The sequence below is a fragment of the Acinonyx jubatus genome, chromosome C1 (genome assembly GCF_027475565.1).
Source record: "Acinonyx jubatus isolate Ajub_Pintada_27869175 chromosome C1, VMU_Ajub_asm_v1.0, whole genome shotgun sequence".
NCBI classification, from domain to species: domain Eukaryota; kingdom Metazoa; phylum Chordata; class Mammalia; order Carnivora; family Felidae; genus Acinonyx; species Acinonyx jubatus.
In genome coordinates, this window is record NC_069381.1 from 15,760,375 (window position 1) to 15,781,953 (window position 21,579).

General features: G+C 40.1%; 1 protein-coding gene and 1 long non-coding RNA gene across 10 annotated transcripts in view; both read right to left on the reverse strand.

The window, feature by feature from the left end:
• Positions 1-21,579, reverse strand: part of LOC128312894 (uncharacterized) — a 112,208-nt gene that overhangs the window by 53,005 nt on the left and 37,624 nt on the right. The gene's annotated exons all lie outside the window — the stretch shown is intronic.
• The window catches only part of USP48 (ubiquitin specific peptidase 48), an 89,712-nt gene that overhangs the window by 51,444 nt on the left and 16,689 nt on the right, over positions 1-21,579 (reverse strand). For all 9 annotated transcript variants that reach the window (XM_053208601.1, XM_053208598.1, XM_053208597.1 and 6 more), the window contains 7 exons: positions 11,347-11,467; positions 10,236-10,392; positions 6,243-6,370; positions 5,507-5,631; positions 4,880-4,988; positions 2,032-2,165; positions 1,238-1,320 (listed from right to left, as the gene is read on the reverse strand). In XM_053208601.1, coding sequence (XP_053064576.1) covers positions 1,238-1,320; positions 2,032-2,165; positions 4,880-4,988; positions 5,507-5,631; positions 6,243-6,370; positions 10,236-10,392; positions 11,347-11,467 — 857 coding nt within the window. The remainder of the gene's footprint in view (positions 1-1,237; positions 1,321-2,031; positions 2,166-4,879; positions 4,989-5,506; positions 5,632-6,242; positions 6,371-10,235; positions 10,393-11,346; positions 11,468-21,579) is intronic.

Sequence of the window (21,579 nt, forward strand, 5' to 3'; positions counted from 1 at the left end):
TTTACTAGTCTTAGCTAACAATTCTAAAATAAGAAAATAATTTTTATTCTTCTATTTAAATATCAAGAGATTTAGTCAATGCACACACTAAATTTAAATATTTCTACAGAGTTTCTGACACGTCAAGTCTATTTCATAATCATCTTGTGCTCCTTACAGTACAAATTAGACAAATACATAATATATTAGTAACATTAGTAAGAAAAACTATCAAAATCATACAGTGGAGACAAGGAAAGTGCTAATTTTACATCGAAGTTTCTGGACTCAGAGAAACCACCAGGCTATCAGACATCTCTAATTTTAAACAACTACCTGGAACAAAGGAGGCAGGAAGCAAACCACTAACCAAAGTGGACTACAGTTAAGTTACTCATTCAGCCAAATATAAAAGTAACAAAGTCCAGGTGCAAAGTCTGCAGCTGTTTTCTCCCTGCACCAACGTGCGAATTTCAAACCCGCAACAGTGACAGAGCATCACACATTTTAAAGTTTAAGTATTTAATACATCATTCCCCAACCTGTCCAATTGTTTTTTTCCAAAGGTTTTATTTTATGGCTTGTTTCTATTGTAAGTTGCCTCCAGAAGCTTTTTATGGAAAGAGAAAGAGTTTATGGTATTAATTTCTTTATTAAAAATTTAATGGACAGGAAGATCGATCTGAGAAGTGCAACGGTCCTTCCGGTCAGGTCAGGGCAAGAGGGACAAAAGGGCAAGAAGTCTTCTTCTATCAATAATCACCCTGTATGTAAGGTGAAGACCACCAAAACAAAAGGGTAGGAAACTGTTTGGCATACCATCATAGAACTCATCACTGATATGAATTAGAGCATACATATTGAAATTACGCCACCTAAAGTTTTTGATGAAAAGTTAAAAAAATGAAACCTGAATGGAGGCAGCTCAGAGAGACTTCACTTTATGAGGAATTACAGATACAGTTCTGACACTAAGGGACCACTTTGTGGGTTCAGACAGTAAAACACCTTCTCATGTTTTCATTCTTTTGTACACTTAATTATGTAGATCTTGACGAACCATCTAATCTTTGCTGTGTACTTACGGAAAAATGGAAGTAACACATCTTGGCTTGCCTAAAAAGCCTTTGTTCCCAGACAGACGTTAACGTTAGCAAATAAAATTTAGTAATAAACTGCTGTTCTGTATTCATCACAAGCAGATCACAAGTTACATTCTCTGAGCGTTAAAATTATCACTGCTCGGTAAAAATATTACCTTTATGTTCCACATAAGGCTCCATATCCAAAATTTCTGAGAAGCCAATGTAGGTATTCAGCTTTTTCTTATGTCCAGTTTGCCTAACCAAGAGGAAAGCTAATTATATTTATATTTAAAACAATCATAAAACAATGTATAAGCTCTATCACCTATTTTAATAAAAAACGCATTGGTAGGTAGGTAGGCTTCATTTAGCAATCTTGCTCAAAAACCTGTACGATTAGAAGTCAACATAATGCTGTCTTGTAATCGGTGTAAAATAAGAGGTTGAAATTATGAATTTAAAGTGGCGATTCTAAACTTATTTCCAGAAGTTTTAATTTAATCACAACAGAGCCACCGAAACTCCTGCACAGAAGTAATGTGCATACGCAAACACTGCCTTTATTTTAATTATAAAATCAAAGATATATTCCCACGGGGGCTGGAGCACCGTTAACTATAAATTTACTCTACTTCTTATACAGAAATACAGGAACAGCAAGATAATTCACTCCTTACCTAAATGTTTGTTTTCCTTTTCTAGTTTTTAATAATTAATAATAGAATAAAAAATAAGGACTCCCTACCTTTCTACTAGCTTTAACTCATATATGTCTGGCTTACTTAAGAATTTTGTGATCAAACCATGAATTATTTGCAAGTCAAAAGGACAGGCCCCACCTACAACTTTCACCCCCAAATCTAGAGTTTCAAATTGTAAGCATTGTATTACCTTTTCTGTCTATGGTAAAATCTGTCCCCATCAGTCCACAATGAGCAACCAACACTGCTACTCTGCACATGCTTACCTGTCAAAGACAAAGCGCATCAGCTGTAAGTTCAGGGTGCAGGGAAGGCTGAGGAGTCTGATCTTCCTTGTTGCATTCTGTTTACTTTGACAGTTTTCACAGAAGTATCGATTGTCTCCTTCTAATTTTTCTTCCTGCTCAGAAATAAGACATATTAGTTAAAAAAAAAAAAAAAGTAGAGGGTGGAAAGGTTTTTTTAAAAACTGATCAAATCTCTGATGGAAAGCATAATTTCATGTTCATTAACAGTCCCCCCCACCCCAAGCTGTTGAAGGTCAAGCTACTACAAGTAACAAAAAAGGACACCTACAATAAAAGGTACTACTTGGCAGGAATATTATTTACTTGCATACAACAATTTAAAATTGGTGTGCCTTTCCAACATGCATGATTTTTAAAAAATTTTTTAATGTTCATTTATTTTTGAGAGAGAAAGAAAGAGGGAGGGAGGGGCAGAGAGAAAGGGAGATACAGAATCTGAAGCAGACTCCAGGCACAGAGCTCGATGCAGGGCTCAAACCCCAAAACTGCGAGATCATGACCTGGGCCAAACCCAAGATGCCTAACCCACTGAGCCTCCCAGGTGCCCCAAGGAAGTAGGTTCTAAGTTTAAAAAAATCCTATGTACTTTGACACAACAAAATTAATTTAATAAGAGTGGGAAATGGGTGGGAATTACATATGGGCATCAGAATACACACACACACACACACAATTAAAATTACTGAACCACACTGATGACATTAAGCTAAAAGAATAATGCAGGAAATTCAGTGTTCTAGCTAATGCTGGTTTCTTTTTAAACTGTTCCCGCATGTCCTCGTAACTCACTGTCCAGTGCCCCTCCTCAGCATCCTTGGCCAGCTGCATCTACCTCCCTGATCCCCTATGTCTGAATGTCCTCATCTCTCTCTCTCAACCCCTTGTTAATTTCATCCAGCCCCCAATGCCCTCCCCTGAACATACCCCAAAGCAAACTCCCAATTCCTCTCCCAAGCCTAGTCCTCCCACAGCCCTTGTCATAGCGGTTCTGGTAGCTCCATGCTTCCTGGCACTCAGGCCAAACCCTTAGTCATCTTTGACTCCTCTCTTCTCCATATCCAGTCTGCAACTGTAGTAGCTCTACTTTGAAAATACACTGAAAATCCAAACACTATTTCTCACCTCTTCAGCTAACCCTCGGTCAAAGCCACCATCAACTCTTTCTGTCTCCCCGGCCCCACCTTCAGCCAATTCTCAAGACAGCACCCAGAGTTAAGGATTCAAACACATCAGGACTCTCCTATGACTAGCACCCCCTGGTGGCATCTCACTGCACTCACAGTAAAAGTCCAAGCCTCTGGCAAAGGCGTATCCTAGGTGATGCTTAGTTATCTCCACAACTTCCAACTTTCTCCCCTTGCTCATCCACTTCCGGCACACTGACCTGCTGTTCCTCAAACCACCAGGCACATTCTACACCTCCTTCTTTCCTACATGGCTCCTTCCTTCACGTTCCATCATTTTATTTAGAACTGCAACCAACCTACCCTCCTTCCTACCACGTTCTCCATCCCTCTTCCCTGATTTATTCTTCACCACAATACCTATTATAGTTGACACACTATATATTATACTTATCCTTATTTTATTGTCCTTCTCTGGTCCCAAAACCACTACATTATAAGGCAAAACTCTGTTGTCTCTTTTGCTCACTATGGTTATCCCCAACTGCTGAAAACTGTGTGAAAGCAGTAATCGCTCGATCAATATTTAGCTGAATGAATTCAATAAATGAGTGTTTGAAGCAGGCTAACGGTTGTGCTAAAAAGGAGGAAAGGCACAAAAATGTTTTAAGATGTGAAGCTGTATGATTAGCTCATCTACTATGTTAAGCGCTTGTTCCCACTTGGTAACAAAGGATTCCTCTTAGCAGCTTTTTCAACTCTGAGCAAAAGAGAACCACTTCCATTTTCCCACATAAATCAAAACATACAGAAAGGAGAGAGATACGCAGTGGAGGGATTTAAGAATGACCACAGTGATTTTATTTTATTTTATTTTATTTTTTTCAACGTTTATTTATTTTTGAGACAGAGAGAGACAGAGCATGAACGGGGGAGGGGCAGAGAGAGAGGGAGACACAGAATCGGAAACAGGCTCCAGGCTCTGAGCCATCAGCCGAGAGCCTGACGCGGGGCTCGAACTCACGGACCGCAAGATCATGACCTGGCTGAAGTCGGACGCTTAACCAACTGCGCCACCCAGGCGCCCCAGACCACAGTGATTTTAAAAAGAAAACTGTATTCCACACATTGTAGTTCTCATTAAATGAAAGGACAAACTAACCTGGTAGTAACAGAGCTTAGATTCCCTTAAAACATTCTACCACTCTGAAACATACAAGTTTTTACACATAACTTTACATGTAAAATAACCTGAAAATATCCAAAAATTATTTTAATACACAATCTGCTTTGACACCTTAAAATTTACAAAGTTTCAGGGCAACTGAGTGGCTCGGTTGGTTAAGCATCCGACTTGGGCTCAGGTCACGATCTTGTGGTTTGTGGGTTCAAGCCCTGCCTCGTGTTCCATCTGTACGGAGCGCCTGCTTACGATTCTCTCTCTCCCTCTCCAACACCCCCCACCCCGCCCCCCCCACTCTGTGCCTCTCCCCCGCTCAGGCTCTCATATCTCTGAGGATAAACTTAAAAAAACTGAAATAAAAATTCATAAAGTTTCTTATAGATTATGACATAAACAGACACCTCATATGTGGAAAAGTCTGAAGTAATGAATTTAGCCATTGAATTTTTAAAAATTCAGAATAATATTTAACTGTTAATGAGCAGAAACAACTATATACCTTCAAAAATTCCGAGATACAATCTGTTAACTGTTTATGGCCTTGGATATTTAACTCCAGTTCATAAAACTTTGATAAAAGCTTAGACTCTCTGCCACACTGGTTGCAACTATAATAAAACAGAGTGAAAGTTAAGATCAGAGTTGGAAAACAATAAAGTTCCATTGTATTACATTCTAGAACCATGGAGAGAAGCATTTACCACCTTATTACCTTGGTTCTCTTTCACAGAAATTATTTACACTGTATGTTAAAAATAAAAACAGAAAGTGATTGGTGAAGCATGTATTTTACGCTTAGGAAAAATTTTCAGAGGCATTTTGCATTTACTCTTAAGAGTTCTCCACTCTTAAGAGTGGCTCCAATCTTACTCTTTCAACTCACACCACAGCCACAAACTCCGTGGCAAGAGCTCGACCACACGTAGGTCCCAACACCTGAATGAGTCCAACTGCATTTACCAAGTCAGTTGCTTTCATGTTCCCCCTGGAAATCTATTACTAGAAATATTTCAGGTCCCGCGATAACCCACGAAGGCTATAACTTGGAACTTAACTGAAAATCACATCACATACGAGCAACTGTCTTAGAATAAAATGTACCCTGGGAAAGATGAAACACACTTACACAGTTACATAAGCATATTCTCCACAGAATTGCTGCTGGACAATGTTCCGCACATCTGGATTCTTTTGTTTAGACAAAGTATCTTCCAAAAGAGACATAAATAGCTTTGAAAATTCTTGGGCATCCTACAACACAAGTTTGGGTTAATTTAAAAAATAAAAACAAAGAAAAAAGAAAAAGAAACAGAAAATTAAAACGAAAGAAAAATCATTATCTTGATTTTCAATTTCTGATACAAACAGCAACAAGTGAAATGTTCCAGAAACTACCTCTATTTTTGAAGTTAGCATTTTCAACTAAGGACTAGAGCTATGTTGAATCAATTTGTACCCATGCATGAATTTTCAGAAATGAGATCAAGGAAAATGTGTAATATGCAGGACAGCTAATAAATGCTGAAATTCCAAATAGGAAAAAAAAAAAAAAATTTCTAAAAAGGATTTCACTTCATTTCCCCCTACAAACATTCTAAAGAACACCTGGGTACCTTTTCATATTACAAAAAATTTTAAGGTTCTTTGTTATTTTCTGGGAGTGGGATTGGGGAACTTGTTAGGAAGCAGTCTTTTTCTTCCCACCTTCCATCTTACTCAATGGTTGAAAACTTTGGATTAATATATATTTATTATAAAAGAAAATTTATTTTTGCCATTCTTCTAAAAAAACCAACATAAATAAAAAAATAAAAAGATATCATATTGTTTCACTTAATAAAAAAACATTTAAAGGTCCTTACCTGCTGTTGTCCTGTGTCCAAGCCCAAGGCTTTAACAAATCCCGATGGATCGATGTATCGCCTGTTACTGTTTTGCAACAAGGCAAACAAGTACTGGAGATGCTCACAAATTGTCTGAGGTTCATAATCTATTAAAAAAACATGTCTGTCTTTTAAAAACTACTCCTTTCCTTTTTTAAAATATGTACTTCTTCACATGAGAATGTGATTAAACACCCTTATATCCAAAGTATATTAGTGTTTTATTACAGTTTTACAACTTTAACAGAAACAATTGTTCTGGAAGTAATGAGGTAGCCACAGCTATCCATATACAGCCCCCAAAGGCAAGGATTGTATGTGCATTATGACAACAGCATTCATGACTATAGTTTTCCAAACTGTCAAATCACACTGAAACGTTCATTCCAGTAATAAAAACCATGGACTATATTCACCATTCGCATAAGATGGCCAAACACTTTACTGTAATCTCGTTAATGTTTATTTACCATAGGTGAAGCAAGTGACAAGATTCAAACTTGAATGAATGACACAGTATTTAAAAATCTTACAATTTTAGAGTTGCTAGGTTTTGTCAAAGATGTTTTTTCATTTTGTTTGAAAGAAAGAGGGGGGTGGGGAGGAGCAGAGAGACACACACACAGAATCCAAAGCAGGGTCGAGGCTCCAGGCTCTGAGCTGTTGGTACAGAGCCAGACATGGGGCTTGAACCCACGGAACTGTGAGATCACGAACTGAGAAGAAGTCGGATGCTGCGTAGAAGTCGGACTGACACTCAAGCACCCCTAGAGTTGCTAGTTTTAATGAATCTGGGGAAGGTATGTAAATAGGACACAAGAGCCCCGAAAGACGTGAGTATGATCTTGGGTGCCAGTCGCCACCCTTCTTTGCCTCCTCTGTGATAACACAGATGAGCCTGGCAAACAACTCTCCTTCACCAGCCTGCACAAGGTCTTGTCAGCAGAAGGTACTGGAGGGTTCAGTTGCCCCTGACCCACCTGTGCCTCAGTTGGTTAAGCATCCGACCAGCCTCCTGCAGCCAAACCAGCACCAAATGGCTTCCAACAGCTTCCCCCGGTGTCTCCTCTGGTGTGTCGCAGGGGGCTGCCTCTAGTGAGGGACTTCCTCTTGAACAACCCCTTGGGCACCCTCTCAGGTGACTTAGCAGGGGTTTCTGAGGCCCAGGACCTCCCTGTGGTCAGTTTCAAGCAGGGGTTCCCACTGAAGCAGCAGCTCAGCACCTTCTCAGGCACCTAGTGAGCGTGCACAGGGAGTTGTCCAGATGTCCAGATTTCGGACCTGAGCAGTGGGGGGTGAGACCCTCCCCAGGTGTTCTCTTTTGCCCTGGGAGTAGTGGCTGCTCTGTGTATCTGCTATTCTTATATTTTTTAAGTCCTCTTTAATTCTTACCAACCAATTCCCCCATTACTCTAATTTCCTGTTACTAATTCCCTATTCTTGGGGTGCATTTCATAACATACAGAATTGTCAAATCACTACACTGCACACCTGAAACTAAAATGTCAACTATTAAAAAATCCCTTCCAAAAAATCCTTCCAGTAAAATGTTTTGAAAATTAAAAAATTAAGTCTATCCTGTATAATAATTCGGGGTGCCCGGCTGGCTCAGTCAGTAGACTGTGCAACTCTTGATCTTGGGGTTCAAGCCCCACGTTGGGTGCAGAGATTACATAAAATAAAAATCATAAAAATTATATATATAACAATAATTCCTTATTCTTTCCCTATTCAAATTATTGTGTACTTTCTTTTATTTTGGACTCTGAATAATTTATCTCTTTACTACCACTTGTGACTCTCAGGAAGTCAATGTTTCATTTGTAAAACAAAGATAAAAATCTCACTTCCTGGGGTGCCTGGGGTGCAAATGCTTTGAAGGCTGTTAAAAGTTGTGTGTATACTCCAACTCTCCTATTTTATAGGTTAGGTACTCCATCTGTATAACTCCATAAATAACTCATACTCTGCTGGCTTTCTTATCTGTAAAATGAGGGAATGGCTGAGTTGGTAGCAGAACCCAGATCCCATCATTTCCAAAGTAAAGCCTTTGCACTCCACTGCACTGTATCAGCTAGGATAGTACCACAAATGTACACTCTTATCAGAAAACAAGGTCAGGGAACACTTTGGTGAAATAAAAATTCCTGTGCTTAGAAATTTAAAAAAAAAAAAATTTTTTTTTTTTTTGAAGATACACATTGAAGCCACATTAAAGGCCATGACACATCATTTTATAAAACAGAAATTTAGTTTTCATTTGTTATTTAACTGACCTCTCACTGGTAAATTTATATTTTGGCAAACTAATGCTATCAAAAAGGATCCATTTAACATTACTCATCCTTTGCATACATTCCTATTTTTTTTTTAATTTATTTATTTTGAGAGAGAAGAGCACACACACACAACACGGGGGGGGGGGGGGGGCGGGCAGAAAAATAGGGAGAGAGAGAGAATCCTAAGCAGGGTCTGTGTGCTGTCAGAACAGAGCAGAGGCAGGGCTCGATCTAATGAACCATAAGATCATGACCTGAGCAAAAATCAAGAGTTGGACGCTTAACCGACTAAGCCACCCAGATGTCCCATACATTATTAAACACTCAATATCCTGGGGTGCATGGTGGCTCAGTTGGTTAAGCATCTGACTTCGGCTCAGGTCATGATCTCATGGTTTGTTGGTTTGAGCCCTGCATCAGGTTCTGGGCTGACAGCTCCGAGTCTGGAGCTTGCTTCAGATTTTCTGTCTCCCTCTCTCTCTGCCCCTCCCCCAACTCATGATATCTCTCTCTCTCTCCCTCCCTCTCTCTCTCAAAAATAAACTTAAAAAAAATAAAAAATAAAATAAAACACCCAGTATACTATTAATCTAGATTTAAATATTCAGAACTATGAAAATAAAGCTTTGGAGAAATAATCCAAAGAGTTTTAAGCACTATGTTTTGGGGCAGGGGGTTGTTTTAAGTAGGCTCCATGCCCAACATGGAGGTCGAACTCGTGAAGGACCCCAAGATCAAGAGCCTCATGGTCTATGGACTGGGCCAGCCAGGCACCCCTTAAGCACTGTGTTTTGAAGCACAAATTACAATTAACAAAGACGGAGACTCTAAAGTGTTACTGTTATCTGATGGGGCTGTCAGAAGTGGTGGGGCTCATAAATCCTATTTTTTCTCTCTCAGAGCCAAAGACATGAGCCATGTGCCCAACCAAGAGCATCCAAAACATGGCACAGGATGTAGATGGGAGCAAAAGTCAAAGTTCCCAACTTAGAGCTCCCAGACCTATGTGATTTTCTTCCATCCCCCAGCTTTGAGAAAGAGAAAAATCTGATTTGTTCCATGAAAAGTTCCCTCTCAAAAAGAATAATCTCTAATAGAAAGTCATATCAATCAAGAATAATAATCGACACGCTATTCATGAAATAAAATAATTCCAGTAGAAACAGTTTGAAACTGATCCTGTGTAAAACACAAACAAAACTGATTCTAAATTTCCAATGTGAGTAGTTGCTAATGGTAATTCATTTTGCCAAGGTTAGTGAATTTAACGGCAATCTTAGGGGTATCATCTAAGTCAGCCTATTTGGGAATCAGGACAAAAGACTGTGGTCACAATGAAATACTAAATCTCTCAAACTAAAGAGAGTAATCTTGTCTGCTTTACTGACTGATTTCCATCAATCCCTAAAAATTAATGAACTACAATCACAGTGTATTACCTAGAGCAATTATTGATGTAAGCTATATAATAACAATCAAATGTATTTCCTTCACTTGGATATGAACAATTTCAGTGCACCATTAACAAATTTACAGGAAAAGTGAAAACTATTTTGAATCCTGACAATGTTTATGGACATACCACCACACCCGGCACATACGGAGCACTAAGAAGTTAGTTCCTTGCATTTGGAAGGTTTTCTGGCTGGCAATATGCTGCGAAGTGAGCCCTCCCCTCATGCGCCCCACTAACCTTTCTCCTCTTGGATACTATCTCCCATCACATAGTCGCTACAGGTACTTGGACATAAGTATAGTGCCTGCCGAAGCTCCAAGTTGAGAAACCACACTTGAAGAAACGTGTTGACATAACAAGTAGCTCCAAGGTTAGTGAGGCCCACAAATGAGTTCTACAAAAATGCAAAATTTATAATCATAGAGTCAATTTCCCTTCACACACACAAAAATTATAAGAGGAACTATTTAATTTCAGATTAAAAATTTGCTAAAACTACCCAGGTCAACATGGTATAACCACCATAAAGCTCTCTTGGCCAGGGCGAGGACATAATTTCATGAAAGACACATTTGGGGTGGCTACTGGAGTGGAAAAGACTTAGGACAGCTCATCTCCAGTCTTCTGGTCTTCTTTGGCCCCTTCAATCTAAAATTAAAGTGGTGGGCTCAAGGACAGGTCTGTTCTGAACACGTGTACATAGGCTGTTCATTTGCTCTATTCCTAAACTGTCAACATTTAGGAGTAAAACGTTTAGGAAGTTAAACTTCCAGAAATCCTATAGATCTGGGAGAAGTGGAACAAGGAGAGTTGATTACAACTTCTTCTAAGACTGAGAATTCCTGAACTTAAGAAGATTCATTCTTAACAAAGTATCCATACAGCTGACTATTTTGTGAACGCCGGGCTTTAGGGTTTAGAAAACATTAATGGGTATTTTTAAAAAAGTAAAACTATCTGCTACACTGTAATATCTAACACAATGAACCCAAGAAAAGCGAGGTAGAATCATTATGTGAGTTTGTTCCCTGGATTTACCACTTCCTTCAAAGAGGCTTAAAAATGAGTTTGAAATGAAATATACAATATTAAAGCAAACAAAGAATCAGCATTTAAACTAAAACTATCATTTAAGACTTGCTGGATTACATAGCCACCTGTTTTAAAGTATTACTACCAATAAGAACTGTTGCAATTCAAGCAGTTATAGGATTTTAAGTTCCATTACATCTTAAAGCTGCACAGGCTCCCACAAAGTCCGTTATAGTTTCTGATCATAGATGCAAAACAAAACAACAAAAACCCAGAGGGATACCACATAGCAATAACTTAAAAAATGATGGCTTACCTTTTTTCTCCTCTCACAGTTGGGATCATCAATGTTATGGAAACTATTTTCATCTATTTCTCCTAACCAAATATGCTCACCAATCCCAACCAAGCAATTCGGATTTCCTTTGCAGTTTCGTCTAACAGAAAAAAAAAAATAAATAAATATATTATTTTTAATTAAGAAATGTCACAGCTCCATATTACACATGCAGATTAAAACTATAATGCTATACAGTATTTTATCATATCTCTCCTCTATAAAAATTACGAAAACTTAGAAGGTATAAACCCCACACTCAATTTGTAAGGCTGAAACAGAACTCCTTTACTGCTGAGAAATACAAACTGGTAGTAGGACTTTGAGGGAGAGGAATTTTGCAATCTGACAAAACTATACATATAGCTACCTTTTGACCTAGTAATTCATTTCTAAGAATTCACCCTGAAGATACAGCCCCAACAGTGCAAGAAAACCCAGCACAAACACCACCTCAGGTATTCATTATAGCACTGTTTGTGAAATACTGGGAACCCAAATGGCCAAACGTAGGGGATACTGTACATCTGCACAATGGAGTACTATTCAACTGTAAAATGAAAAACACATAACAAACCTCTGTGAACGGATGTGGAGTAATTTCCAGGATATATTAGCGAGTAAAGAAAGCAGTGTGCAAAACAGTACCTATATAATTCACTTTCTTGTGTAAGAAAGATAGGGAAATAAGAAAATATACATGTATCTATTTGAACAAAAAAATACAAAAAGGATAAACCAGAGACTAATAAAAGTGGTTAGCTACTGAATATGAGTGGGTTTAGGGTAAACAAAAATGGCGGGGTATGTGACACTTTTCTGAACATACTGTTCTATAATACACTGCTGAACTGGGGGGCTGTGTGTGGGTTACACACAGAAATCAGTAAGGATGGGGAGAACCCTAAATCCAACATAAACACATTCCAACTAAATAAAATCCACAATGAAGGGAAGGGGGAACTAACCCAAGTAACTTGAATAAGGTCATTCATTAGCAAGCTCATTTAGTGGTGTCTTCAGGCTAAAAAGGAACAAATACCAAATCTTAATGACTTCCTTTTCACAGAGACGTTAACAATTCTAAAACTACTTTCCATATATTCTCTATTTGAATAAATAAGTAAATATACTGGGGATAAAGGAAACCAAGTTTTGAAAAGTTACAAATAAGAAAAGGGAGGAAGAATAAAATGAACCCTGCAGTACTGGATCAGGAATAATAAGTGTAAACTTGAGGAAGATTAAGGTTGCCAGATAAACTACAGAACAGTAGTTATTTGAATTTCAGATAAATGACATGTTTAAATTAAAAAACATTTGTTGTCTTATCTGAAATGTAATTGGGCAGGCCAACTACATGGCCTTTTGTCAGCTGAGGGTGTAGAAGCAATAATGTGAGACTCCTAGCAACCAGGTCTTGATTTCTAAGTCTTCCCCACGGCTCCTTGGAGAAATGACTGATTCCAAGTCTGGACAGAGAGTACAAGAGGAATGTGGAACATCTTGCTGTGAGCCAGAAGTAGGGATGTACTAAAAGAATGATGGAGGAGAGGGGTGCCCTGGTTGAGGTCATAATCTCATGGTTCATGAGATTGAGCCCCACGTCTGAGCTCTGCGCTGACAGCACAGAGCCTGCTTAGGATTCTCTCTCCCTCTTTCTCTGCCCCTCTCCCCTGGTTTACACATGTGTGCATGCAGTCTCTCTCAAAATAAATAAACTTAAAAAAAAAAAAAGTAGAGTCTATCCTTGTCCTCAATGCCCGCCCCCCCTCCCCGCCACAGGCAATCTTGTACTCTTCAACCTGGTCCAAAGTTGGGTCCTTGCTGCAGCCTGAAAATTAGATGAAATAGGGTTGAACTTTGAAAAAACTTTCAAAACAGATGTGAGAAGTTGAAAGCAACTTGCATTATTTGGCCCTAGAGTGTTGGTATTGTTTTTTTTGTTTGTACACATCTTCTTAAATTAATTGCTGGCTAGGTATTACTGACAAAGCGTTCAATCAGCTAGAACACCATCACCATAGATGAGCTGAAGCAGTGATGAAGCACCAGCCCCAGGCAGAACCTATGGCTTATGGGCCCCTAGGGCCACACCTGCAGGTAAGAACTCAAAAAGCCAATGGCAGCGCTTTGCAGTAATAAAAGCAGTTAAGCTAACAGATTATAAAGATTTCCAAATAGGGGCTACGCATTTCTCCATGAACCCAGTCTTGTGGGGGCTTTTCTGGGTTTGTTTGTTGTCTTGTTTGGAGAAGTGGAGAATCTACTTAAAAAGCATAAATGGTAAAACCATTTCTAATTACAAGCGATTACTCCCAAGCCACCCTAAGCAGCACAACAGAATACCAATATCAGAGGCTAGAATGCCTACAGATGAAATCTCTCCATTCAGTCTCCAATGCCCTGGAAGTTCATTTTATCCACGGGAAGAGTAGGCCACGGGGTCACGTAGCATTTATCATCACATGTGTACCAATTTTCTTATAGCAGAAAAATATTTTTGCATACCTGTTTCTATCAAAGTGTAAAAAGAGATCAAGAAGGCTGAGTGTCTCAAGATAGAGGAGACAGGCACACATGTTTTCCAGGAAAGACTGGTTTACTACTGTGTAAACACCCTAGCCAGTTTGACCCATTTATATTACTTACTTGGCCCTAGAAAGCAGGATTTGCTAAAGCTGGCTTAGAAATCAAGTAACCTTTTCAAGGTCACAAGTAGCCCTGATTTAATCAGGGTGATGCCACTCACTTTCTCTGAATATAAACTTCTACAAACCTTATAACTAACTTCAGAAATCCTTCCTTCTGTCTCCAGGGTGATCAGAGAACCAAATCACAAAAACCCAGCATGAGAAAACAGTCAACCTGGTTCTTTCCTACTCTCCCATCTCATTTACTTCTACATCAGCTGGCTTAAGAATAGGTTTGTGGGGGCACCTGGCTGGCTCAGTTGGTACAGCATGAGACTCCTGACCTCAGGGTCATGAGTTCGTGCCCCAGGTTGGGTCTAGAGATTAAAGAGATTACTTGTGTTTGTATGGCTGATATCTATTACTGTATAACTGCATGTGCCAAGTTTCTTCATCTACCGCTGCCCTATAAGGCCTTTTTTTCTGAGAACAAACTGTTCCTTGGGACATGTAGTAGTTCTAGTGAAAGGACCTGAATGATCACCATTTTGACCTTGAACTTTCTGATTAAATTCTTCTTTCCAGTTTATCTCTGAACTCAGACAAAAGGTTCCCTGACGTGAGCCATTCCCCCACCCACCCCAAGCAATAAGAACGGCCAAGAGCCAGCAAGACCCCACCCAGGACAATGGCCTTCACTGCTTCCCTGCATGTACCCACCAGCCTTTGCCTCACATTTTCCTTACATAAACCTGGAAGTATTTTTGGCACTTGGGAGACAGTCTTGGGAGATGCCAGTCTAGGGTGTCAACAGAAATAAATTCCTTTCTTGTTTTACCACCACTCGCGTCTCTGCCTTTGGAGTTTGTCAGTGAGCTGGCAAACCTGGTCCGTGTGGGACCCCGGGAGCCAGAGGCTCAGGCACCCCGGCTACACTAGCAAGAGCTGCTGAGATGCAGCTCCGATCCATCACTGAAACACAAAAATCCCACAAGATGTTTCAAATGGAAAAGTGAGGAACAGGGGGAGAAACATTCGTCCCTCTGAGGTAGCAAGAGACTTCTGGATGGCATGGGACCTGGAAAGCTTGGCTGCCTAGGAAGGAACCAACATGCTGATTTGTCTGAGAAGCAGAAACAGGTGGTTCGTGAAAAGGCTCCCTGCCTTATCTGTGATTTGTCCAAATTTCCCTGAATTAACAGACAGAAGCCCTCGCTAGTCATTTTCCTTCTGGCTAGCTAGTTTCAAGGCTCTTTCACCTGTGTCTAGGAGTGCTAACAAATATGAACTAACTAAATAAAGCTATTCCTGTTATTACCATTCTAAAAGCCACTTCAGTCTCTGACAGACCTAATTCTTAAAAACGGTTGTCTCTCTTTCTCTAAACTTTCTTATAAAGCTAGTTAACAAACACAGGAGAAAATACTCAAATCCAGAGAAATGCAAACTTAAAACAGCCATGAAAGATGTCTTCTCTTACCCAATTAGCAAAAATTTCCCAACGATGAACCAGTATCAAGCACAAGCCGCTGTGCAACGGGAGCTCAAACACAACTCTTTTGGGAAAACTTGAGAAAATGTCTCAAATATTAAATGACACCAACATTTTGTTTCAAGAATTCTACCCCTGTGCACAGGTCCACAGAATATGCAACAACACTGTGACAACGAAACATAACGATGAATCCCAATAGCTACTTTCTCCAGAACCGTGTGACAGAAAGACACCAAGTGGCTGAAGTGGTAGACGGGGGATAGGTTCCAAAACGTTTGGTTTGACTCGCTAAGCAGCTGTGACATGACTTGCTGTGATTTTAAGCCAGCAGAACACCTCGGCAGCAATCCTAATGGAGGATCAAGTCCTAAACCAGTTTAGTGGCAACAGGAACGCAGGAAAGCTGAATTCAAGTTTATCGATGCGAGAGAATCAACAGGACTTGGGGACCACGTAGACAGCGAGGGTAAGAAGGGAACAGAGATGTCTGCACAGTGCCCAAAACTGTGAAGAAGGAAATCAATTTTCCGCAGATCAAAACCTGCTCGGCTGCAGAGTGGAAAAACAATAGGCTACATATGTCTAGTTCCTTCGATACTGGCCACAGGTAAGAGATGAAGTTTCAGCTGTTCCGACAGATCTCCAAGGATCTGCCATTTAAGAGTATCTTCCAACACAACGAACAAAAATTTATAGCCAATGATTTCATAGTTGCTATATACTTGGAAGAAAATTCACTGCTTGAATGGGAAACGGGGTGGAGCTCTCAGTCCCTGTGAATGGTCATTAAAAGGATTACTGCTTTGTTTTTCTCATCATCTTTGCTTCTTAGCTCTTAGGACATCATGTCACAGATGGCCCAGGCATAAGTCAATGAAGGAAGGACAGCATGCCAACTTTCCTGCTCCTGGTGAAAATCTGACTACACTGAAGCTTTGCCTAATGCAGCCTTTTTCTGAAAAGCAACTTGACTATATGTATATTATGTTTATATATATTATTATAAAGACTGACTGGTACTTTGACTCAGAACCACCAGATCGTATCCTAAGCACACACAGATGTCAACAAATACTTTCAAAGATTATCATCACTACTTAGCAACAAGCTACCTGCCCAACCACAGGAAAATCAGAGTTGCTTATACCAGAAAACTGTTTAGAAACAAGCTACTGGCCCAACCACAGGGACGATGTTGAACTGTGGTAGTGACATGGAGTATTATGCAGCCATTAAAACTCTTTTCAAGCAATACTTTAATGACATGTGACCATGCTCAAACAGAATTCTCAATAAACAGGATACAAAGTTATCCATTATGACTCTAATTTTTCTCTGTATTTATTTACTTTTGAGAAAGAGAGAGAGAAAGAGTGAGCAGGGGAGGGGCAGAGAGAGAGAGGGAGACAGGAATCCCAAGCAGGCTCCTTCCTTGCCATCAGCACAGAGCCCAATGCAGGGATCAAATTCACAAACCATGAGATCATAACCTGAGCAGAAATCAAGAGCTGGACGCTTAACTGACTAAACCACCTAGATGCCCCATTATGACTCTAATTTTTCTAATGGGGAGGGCGTGATGTTCCTTATATATTTTTCACAAAAGAAAGCTTTTGAAAAGAGAAGAAATCACAAGGAAAATAAGAAAATACTTTGAATTGAATAAAGCATACCAGAAGTTGAGATGGAACTAAATTAAGTGCTTAGAGGGGAATTTATAGCATTAAGTGTTCATATATATATGTTTATACACACACACACACATATAAAAAGCTTCAGGGTGCCTACTATCAACACTGCTATCAATCAATACATGTCCACTAGACAGATCACAACACGCACATAACAGTAAACAGTATCATTTTGTGTAACCCAAACCTACCATCTTATAAAAGCAACTAGACTTCAAAGGTGACACTTTCTGTCACACAGAGATGCCCAGATAATTACAGGACCTGAGGATACTGAAAGGAATGACAAGGTCCTAGGCATCAAAGACGGGCTCGCAGCACATGAGGTGACGGGCAAGTAAAAGGATAACTCCAGAGACATTAATGCAGTGATGGCATGAAGCACAGACTCTGGACTCCACAGCAGAGATCTCACAGGAAGGGAGGCACAGTGCTGTGGAGGTGAGAGTCTCCAAGGGTGCTCAGGAACTCACTCCATGGGGGAGGGAAAACTCCAGAGCATTCCAGGCAGAGGGGAGCAAATGGAGATGGAAGACTGGAGAATCAAGCAGGAGGAAATCAATGCAGCCCGCCCAGCTCCACCAAGCTACAGAGGGGAGGAGGCCTTCCAGCTCAGCACAGCTGGAGTCTTTGCAGGGAAGTCAGGGGCCACATCAGCTCACAGAACAGATAAGAGCTTGGACTTCATCCAAGAAGCAGCAGCAACAACAACAACAACAACAACAACAAGCCAGCATAAGGTATTTAAAAGAAAAATAATCGGATTTGCACTTTAGAAAGAGCCTCTAGTTGTGCTTCTCTACCAGAGTGCCTTATAAGAATCACCTGAAGATTCCACAAGTTTTGCTTTTTCAATAAATGCCATTCTTATAAAGCTCCTCCTGCTTCTTAATAAGACAAGTTTTAAGCCTCTAAGGGTTTTTTTTTTTTTTTTAATGGGAGATTTTTCAAAGAATAAATCCTGGCTCTTCTTGTTTGTGTGTGTGTTGGGGGGGTGGGGAGGGGAACGACAGTGAAATTTAAAAGGGATGCTGTTAGAAGAGACAAGAAATGAGGATCAGAAGATGCCGGTACAGGGAGAAGATGCCGCTGGCACCAAGTTCAAATCAACAGCACTTACTAATTATCACTTTTGTGGTGAGTGAGGGGGAAAAAGAAGTCAGGTTTTTATGTATGTGGTTCCATTTAAAATATTTTTTTGGTGCACCTGGGTGGCTGAGTCAGCCAAACATCACCTTCAGCTCAGGTCATGATCTCACAGTTCAGGAGTTCGAAGTTCAAGTGGGGAGTTCGAGCCCCTGAGTTGGGGCTCTCTGCTGTCAGCCCAGAGCCAGCTTCAGATCCTCTGTCCCCACCCCCCCTCTCTCTGCCCTTCCCCCGCTTGCACTCTCTCAAAAATACATAAAACATTTTTTTAAAAAAATGTTTTTTAAAGGGTGGAAATGACATTTTAAAAAATGTTCTTTAAAGGATGGAAATCACAAAAAAATAGATGCCTTGAAAATACATCTAGAAATTCATAAAATGTTCATTCATCCAACAACCTGATTTCATCTGAAATTCTGCATTCTGCCCAAAAGGATCCAAAAGAACATCAGCACGTAGCCTTTGGGACAGGTGAGGCATCAGGATCCTGGCTAACCATGTTTCACAATGTGCAGTTACCATTCTGAGGCAGGGTGACTGGCCCTACAGCAGCCTTCTTCTTTGAGGGGATTCCAAGGTTGGATCTTTTCATCCACCCTTCTAAGACCCAACCTGCTCGGAAACATTGGCAGTGTTAAAATAAGCACGCCCATCTAAAGTTTTCCAATTCTCAGGTCAGGTTAAAAAAAAATCCCCAAAGCAAGTTAACTATTAAAATAATGTCAGGGGCACCTGGGTGGCTCTCGGGTGAGTGTCCGACTTCAGGTCAGGATCTCACAGTTCATGGGTTTGAGCCCCGCGTCAGGCTCTGTGCTGACAGCTCAGAGCCTGGAGCCTGTTTCGGATTCTGTGTCTGTCTGTCTGTCTGTCTGTCTGTCTGTCTCTCTCTCTCTGCCCCTCCCCCACCTGTGCTGTGTCTCAGGTGCTTAAATAAATAAGCATTTAAAAAAGAAAAACAGGGGCGCGTGGCTCAGTCCGTTAAGTGTCCCCAACTTCGGCTCAGGTCATGATCTCACAGTTTGTGAGTTTGAGCCCCACATCAGGCTCTATGCCGACTAGCTCAGAACCTGGAGCCTGCTTCAGATTGTGTCTCCCTCTCTCTCTGCCCCTCCCCCACTCATTCTCTCTCTCTCTCTCTCTCTCTCTCTCTCTCTCTCTCAAAAATAAAATAAACATTAAAAAAAATTTTTTTTAAGAAAAACAAAACAATGTCAATAACACTCTTTAAGGGGCTCCTGGGTGACTCAGTTTGTTGAGCCTCTGACTTGATTTTGGTTGAGGTCATGATCTGATGGTTTGTGAGATCAAGCCCTGCGTTGGGATCAGGAAACCTTGCTGCAGTCAGGGCTTTTAAATACACCAGGAAGACACTGGTGGAACCAGAGGTGGGGATTCCCTCAATGAGAATGACTTGATCAGAGGCACAAAGGAAGAGTCTCAAAGTGAAAGGACCAGTTGGGAAGCCTACCAAGACTATGAGAATCACTACCAAAAAACTCCTTGTGGTGAGGGTTCTAAGGCATGGGCTCGTTTTCAGATGAGGATCCACAAGTGACTCATTGATTTGCACAGTCCTTCTAAGATTGGTAAGCAGATTACTTCCATCAGTATTGAAGCTGAGAGTCAAGGCTGAAGTCACCATTGCAGATGCTTAAATCAACCTTTTTAATAAATTGATTAGCAGTTGTTAAAAAAATAAAATAAAACCAAACAATGTCATTAAGTCTTCTTGGGGAGCCTGGGTGGTTCAGTTGGTTAAGCCTCCAACTACAGCTCAGGTCACGATCTCATGGGCTCACGGGCTCAAGCCCCGTGTCAGGTTCTGTGCTAACAGCTTGGAGCCTGCAGCCTGCTTCGGATTCTGTGTCTCCCTCTCTCTCAAAAATAAATAAACATTAAAAAATAATAATAAACATTAAAAATAAATAAATGTTATATTATGAAACATTGTTAGTAACAGCAAAAGACTGAAAATAAGCCCAGTATCAATTTACAGGGAACTGGTTGAATAACCTAAGGAAAATCCATACAGTACTATAAAATATAACCATATATAAGAGAAATGAATACAAATATCCAAAGACTGTACATGAAAGCTAATAGGAAATTTTTATTTACAAGCTGTAAATGATCCAAATATCCATCAGTAGAATAAACAAATTAGGGTAAATTCATACCGCAGACTACTACTCAGTCCACCTCCCCCCAAAAAACTGATACATGCAACATAGATGATTCTCAAAAGCATGATGCAAAGCGAAAGAATCCAGACACAAAAAAATAATGGACTGTTAGCAGTCCATTAATATAAAGTTCAAGAAAAGACAAAACTAATCTATGTAGAAAGAAATCAGAATAGTGGTTACCTAGAGGGAGATGGGAACTAAGTGGAAGAGGGTATGAAGGAACTTTCTGGGATGATGGAAATGTTCTCTACATTGATTGGGTGGTGATTACATATAAAAACTTAGTGAACTCCCTTCACAAAAAGTCACTCAAAATGGATCACAGACCTAAATATAAAACAACACAAAACAATAAAACTCCTCAGAGATAACTTAGGAGAAAAATCTAAATGATCTTGGATTTAGTGATGATTTTTTCGATACAACACTACACAATCCATGAAGATAAGAACTGATAAACTGGACTTCATTAAAATTAAAATTTATGCTATGAAAGGCACTGTAAAGAGAATAAAAAGACCAGCCTCAGACTGGGAGAAACATATTTGCAAAAGACAACTAATAAAGGGCTGTCTTTTAAAATATACAAAGAGGGGCACCTGTATGTCTCAGTCGGTTGAGCATCTGAATTCAGCTCAGGTCATGATCTCATGGGTTTGTGAGTTCGAACCCTGCACTGGACTCAGACTGGCAGCTCAGAGTCTCATTGAGGTCCTCACTTTCTCCTCTCTCACTGCCCCCTCCCTACTCGCGCTTTCTCTCTGAAAATAAGAACTTTAAAAAATAAATAAAATATATACAGAACCTTTTTTTTTTTTTTTAGGTTGAGAGAGAAAGAGGGAGAGCGCGCGCACGCATCAGAGAGAGAGGGAGACACAGACTCCCAAGCAGCCTGCAGTGGGGCCCGAACCCACCAACTGCAAGATCATGACCTGAGCTTATTAACACAGAGGCTTATTAACACACTGAGCCACTCAGGTACCCCTACAGAGAACTCTTAAAACTCAAAAATAAGAAAAACAACCTCATTGTTTAAAAATGAGCCAAAGCCCTTAACAGAC